The 4,937-nt window shown below is 62.5% G+C and overlaps 1 protein-coding gene across 1 annotated transcript; it reads right to left on the reverse strand.

The window, feature by feature from the left end:
- Positions 1-85: 85 nt before the first annotated feature.
- On the reverse strand, positions 86-4,925 carry LOC104916622 (maestro heat-like repeat-containing protein family member 7). The gene is made up of 12 exons (XM_019611420.1): positions 4,668-4,925; positions 4,326-4,411; positions 4,105-4,216; positions 3,802-3,888; positions 3,074-3,178; positions 2,524-2,704; positions 2,191-2,282; positions 1,576-1,725; positions 1,240-1,385; positions 985-1,123; positions 537-730; positions 86-453 (listed from the first exon to the last, which is right to left on the reverse strand). The coding sequence occupies exons 2-12, from the start codon at positions 4,367-4,369 to the stop codon at positions 312-314; spliced, it is 1,392 nt and encodes a 463-aa protein (XP_019466965.1). The 5' UTR covers positions 4,370-4,411; positions 4,668-4,925; the 3' UTR covers positions 86-311.
- Positions 4,926-4,937: the final 12 nt, after the last annotated feature.

Raw genomic sequence — 4,937 nt, forward strand, 5'->3', positions numbered from 1 at the left:
GAGAGAAGCCTCGCCTACGAACGACTGGCCATCTTCCCACAGGCGCCTGCTGTGGGACCCACCTCAGCTTCCCCAGGCCCCTGGGCTCTTCCCACGCTCGTTGGCCACCCTTCTGGCTGCTGTGCCACACAGCTCCGGCACAGGCCGCGGCACTGCATGCAGAGCCAGCCCCAGCAGTAGCCGCAGTCAGTGGTGCGCAGGGAAAGGGCGCTCTGGGAGGTGACGGGCCCTGCAAGTCCTTTCTCACCAAGCAACAGCAGCCCCTCTCCAGGGGAAAAGAGCTGGGGAGACAGGGATGAGAGGGGAGGCTCTCACCTGGTCAGCACAGCCACACCTGTGTGGTAGGTCTCAAGGCTCATAAGCATGTCCCAGCCACCTTGCTGCTCTATGTCCTCCACCAGACTGTCACTCCCCAGGTGTTGCAAAAGAGCTCTCATGCTCTCCACCACACGCCTGCGGGCACAGCAAAGCATGCGTCACACGGGGAACCCTGGCTCTGGGCCTGGGGCAGAGACCTGGCAGCAGGGATGGAGCACCTGATGTTGTTCACAGGCGACATGTCCTCCATGTCCTCCATGTGACCGATGATGGGACTGAAGCAGCCACGCTGTGAGCACTGCAGCATGAAGAAGATCTGGAAGAGCATCCCTGCGTACAGCTCGTGGATCAGCTGCCAAGCAGACTCTTCACTGGAAGGCAGATGGAGGATCGCATGCAGGGCGTGGCTTATCTGCAGGAAACACCCAAGGATGGCCCACAGTGTACAGCCGCCCTTGCCATGCTGCCCAAGCCCATGGGCTGAGATGTTCGGGTTCGAGGGCAAGGAAAGAGAGGACAAAGGGCTGCAGAGGGGCTGCAGGGGGAGGAGGGAGGAAAGAGCAAGGGAGGGGACGGGAAGGGAGGGGAAGGGAGGGGAGCGGAGGGGAGGAAAGGTGCGGAATGCCGCCCCGCCAGGGGTGAGCGAGGTGTCATCCAGAAACTCACAGCCAGGTAACCGGTGCAGTTGTGGCCCGGGCCAAGGCCATCGTGCCTGGCCGTTGGCCATTTCTGCAGCAGGCTCTCCAGCACAACCTCTGCAAGGCTGGGTTCGGAGACCATCGTCTGCCACATGATTGCGGAAGACCTGCAGAGACAAAGCACGCTGTGTCGGGGGCTGCCCCAGCCACCATCCCTTGGCCTGTGCTGGTCCCAAGGGTCTTCAGCCATCCATGAGGTGGGCGGGCCCCGCAAGTGTCGCACCATGGGATGTCACGCAGCACGGAGCTGACCACACACTGCGGGTTCAAGCGCGTCATCTGCAGAAGGGTCTGGATCGCGATGTCTCGGAGCGACTCCTTACAGTCCGACACGAGGTGGTCGTAGATGCTCTGCACGATCAGTGGCACCTGGAGGAGACACAGGGGCACTGAGATGGAGCACAGCCACAGCCCCAGCTGCCACCGGGAAGTGCTGCTTCCCTCCCGTGGCGCTTCACCGGCCTGAAAAGCCAACCGAGCTCCCAGGCTCCACTCTCAGATCAGGGGAAGCACCCCCAGAGGGCAAAAGCACAGGGCAATCTGGCTGAAAACTGCTTACATTCGAGAGCTGAGAGCCCGCATCTTTCAGGACTGCATCCAACGCCCTGGCAAGCACCTTGGTGTCAGAGACCCTCGGCTGCGTCATGCCCTCCAGGACGGTTAGGATGAAGTGTCCCTTCTCGCTGGGGCAGAGCCAGCTGCCCTCTACCTGTGGGGAGGAGGAAGGGAGATAAGGCCAGATGCACTGTGTTTAATGGTGGTGGGGCACATGTGAGCAGCAGTGAGGGTGGCTCTGGAGAGAGAGAGAGAGAGCCGGGGCAGCACTGGCACTGTGCCCCAGGGGAGCACAGTGCTGGGCTGACTGCGGTCTCAATGGGTGCAGAGAGGGAGCTGTTGTGCAGAGCCATGGCTGGGCTGGAGGTCAGGGTCACAGAGCACTGGCTCTGCAAGCAGCTGGGGCTCAGCAATAGCCAGAACAGCTGCAGGCACAGCTCAGACACTGGGATAAAGCCTTTGGCTACTCCCTGCTGAGACACGGCTGGACCCTGCAGCCGGATTGTTGAGAGGCTGACACAGCCCCTGCCTCGTGCCCATGCTTCCTGGCGCACTGGCTCATGTGAGCCTCCTGCCACGGGGGAGGGTCAAGCATCCCAGCAAGGGACGAGCTGCTTACCAGTGTATTCAGGGCAGCATACTGGGCGCATAAGAGGTACCAGTATTCACCCTCCGCATATAGTTTGAGACTGGAAGGTCCAAGCTCGTAACCTGGGCAGCAGGAGAAACAGAGAGAGAGTGGTAGGAATGACGGGGAGAAGGCAAGAAGAGCACCTCTCAGGCTGCAGTGAGGCAGGAGAGCTAGGTCCAGCTTTCTGCTCTGAAGGAGGAGAGAAGCCCTGCCATACCGCTGCTACGGATTCCCCAAGGCAAGGAGGGCGGTCAAAGAGGTGCGCTGCCTCGCCCGGGCCTTATTGTGTGAAACACCGCAGCCCATCCCAGCCTCTCTTACTCTGTCGCATTGCCAGGATCCCGTGGATGCCATGCAGAGCCTTCATAGAATCATGCCTGATGTCCTGGTCCTCCTCGGCACAGCACAGGATGAGGTACCCCAACAGCTGCCCCACCAGCATCTCAGACTGCTTTTGTATGGAGCAAACCCTGCCCCTGCTTTCACTGAATCGAGATGAGCTCTGAGGAACGAAGGAAAGGCAGAGTAGCTGGGCTGAACTGGTGCGCCCAGGACAAAAGCCCTGACAAAAGCCCAGAGCCAGCAGCGGGCTGAGCACCACAGGAGTTGAGCGCCAGCGCTTTGGCCAGCTCTGCTCTGGGCCACGCAGGGGCCGACCCGTGGCAGACCCACATCCAGGTGAGAAGCACACGGACTGTCTTTGGTGGGAACTGCTGAAGGGTTTTGAGTGGCTGCTGGATTTTGGTGTCTGGGGGATTCTGCCCCCCGGGCAGATTCTGGTCTGGCAGGAAGCCCAGAGCTACCAGCTTACTAGGGCGCCAGGAAAGGGCAAGAACGGGGTTAAATGCTGCCTGTCTCTCCGGCTCCTTACCACCATCAGAGAAGCATGGTCTAGGACCTTGCTCAGGTTGGCAATCCTCCTCATGGCACACTGGCGCACTCTCACCTTCTCAGATTTGGCGCAGGGCAGCAGGGCCTGAGAAGACAAAAGCTGTTGGTCAACCACAGATGCGATGGCAACTCCTGAAGCGGCTGCTCTGCCAGGCACTGGCGGACTACTGACAAGGTGCCCAGGCTTCCCCTGAACAGAAGAGCCTGGAATGGAGGCCCGGCCTCCTGGCAGCCTCAGGAATGGCTGCCCCAGAGGAGACCTGCTGCGGTCACCGATCATTATCCCCACCCTCAGCTCCTACAAAATGGCCTCTGCCCCTTCTCCAAGAGGGAAGGGCTTTGGGGCTGGCATGCTGCTGGGTGCCCTCAGCGGCCAGAAGAAGAGAGGTTCAAGGCCGAGCTCCCTTTGCACGGTGGCCACATCCCAGCAGACCTCGGCCTTGCTGACATCTGGCACGAAGACCATCACCGAGGCAGGCAAGGAGGGCAGTGGGTCAGCAGAGCCAGCTGCCACTGCGGGGTCTGGGAAGGGCACTCAACAGCCTTCCACTGCTCAGGTGCAAACCACTGGGTTCCAGGTGGTTGCGTCCCCACCCCATCGCACGCTTTCTGTGCCTGCTTCTGGGACGCGGCGCCCAGCCCAGAGCGTCCCTTCTCTCTGGAGGAAGGGAGAGCCCCTGTGAGCCTTGCTCTCTGCACGTGCCAGACCTGCAAGACGATCACCAGGTTGAGGGTGGTGGAGCACGGCGGAAGACACAGCAGCACTTGCAACACGCTGTCCAGAGATTGCAGCATCTGCAAGAAGAACGGAGCAGGTGTGCACTTTGGCTTGCCCTTTCTTTGCAGGAAGCTGGCTTCAACCCCTGCCACCTGACGCAGAATTCAGCCACCCTGCGGTGCTCTATACTGCCTCAGGATCTGCCTTGGCTGTCTCCTTCCAGCAGCCAAAGCGAACTGGAAAAAGCGTACAGAACTGGCTGGCAGGCTCTCTGTAGCACAGCCAGCGCTTACCTCATCGTAGAGAGAAGAGTCAGAGCTGCCCTGCTCCTCCTGCACGGCGAGAAAGCAGATGTAGCTAATGCAGGGGCTGAGGTGCCGTTGGATCTGGGCTCCGATCTCAGCGCTGCAAGGAGAGGAAACTCCTGTTGGATGCTGGCAGCTGGGGCATGCCTGCTGCCGTCGGGCCCTTGCTGTGGAGAGGCCCTGGCACAGCCGGGCTCTGGGGCACTTGCCTCCTTGCAGTGATGGCGAGCACGGCGTGCCTGCCCAGGCACATCACCGGGCACCGGTAGCTGGGGAAGTTCTTTCGCAGTAGCACCTGGACAGAGACGGACGGCGCAGCTGAGCTGGGACACGGGCGCAGCCGGCGGCCAGCAGCAGGATGCACCGCGGGCACAGCACCGCCGTCCCCGCGCCGGCACCGGCACCGGCACCGGCAGCCGAGGCAGGAGCCCCGTGGCCGGCAGGCAGGTCTGCGCCCAAAGACACCTGTCCCACTCGTCCCCGTTCGCACCGCGGGGCCGGCGTCCGGCCAGCTCGGCCCCTTCCCTCAGCGTCGCCGGGTGCCCGCTCACCTCGTGCTGCGCTTCCAGCTTGCCGTCGGGCAGGTACCTCCCCTCCAGCCGCAGTCTGCAGACGGTGCGGAGGGAGGCCAGGAACCTCGACCTCGCGTCCAGCTCCTGACAGTCGGGGAGGCGAACGGGAAGGGTGAGAGGGCGCGGGCAGCGGGGCCGCTGCGCGGAGGGGGTGCAGCGGTGGTGCGGGGGGCCGAGGGCAGCAGCTCTGCGCGCCCAGCAGCGCTCCGAGAGCCTGGGCGCGGGCAGCAAGCACGGCGGCACCCGGCT

Source organism: Meleagris gallopavo, unplaced genomic scaffold (genome assembly GCF_000146605.3).
Source record: "Meleagris gallopavo isolate NT-WF06-2002-E0010 breed Aviagen turkey brand Nicholas breeding stock unplaced genomic scaffold, Turkey_5.1 ChrUn_random_7180001924976, whole genome shotgun sequence".
In the NCBI taxonomy this organism is placed as follows: domain Eukaryota; kingdom Metazoa; phylum Chordata; class Aves; order Galliformes; family Phasianidae; genus Meleagris; species Meleagris gallopavo.

Coding starts and splice junctions, on each gene's coding strand:
- LOC104916622 (XM_019611420.1), bottom strand. CDS start 4,369: ATGTGCCTGGGCAGGCACGCCGTGCTCGCCATCACTGCAAGGAG. Junction 3,889..4,104: donor ACTCTTCTCTCTACGATGAG/GTAAGCGCTGGC, acceptor TTCTTCTTGCAG/ATGCTGCAATCTCTGGACAG. Junction 2,283..2,523: donor GATCCTGGCAATGCGACAGA/GTAAGAGAGGCT, acceptor CCTGCTGCCCAG/GTTACGAGCTTGGACCTTCC.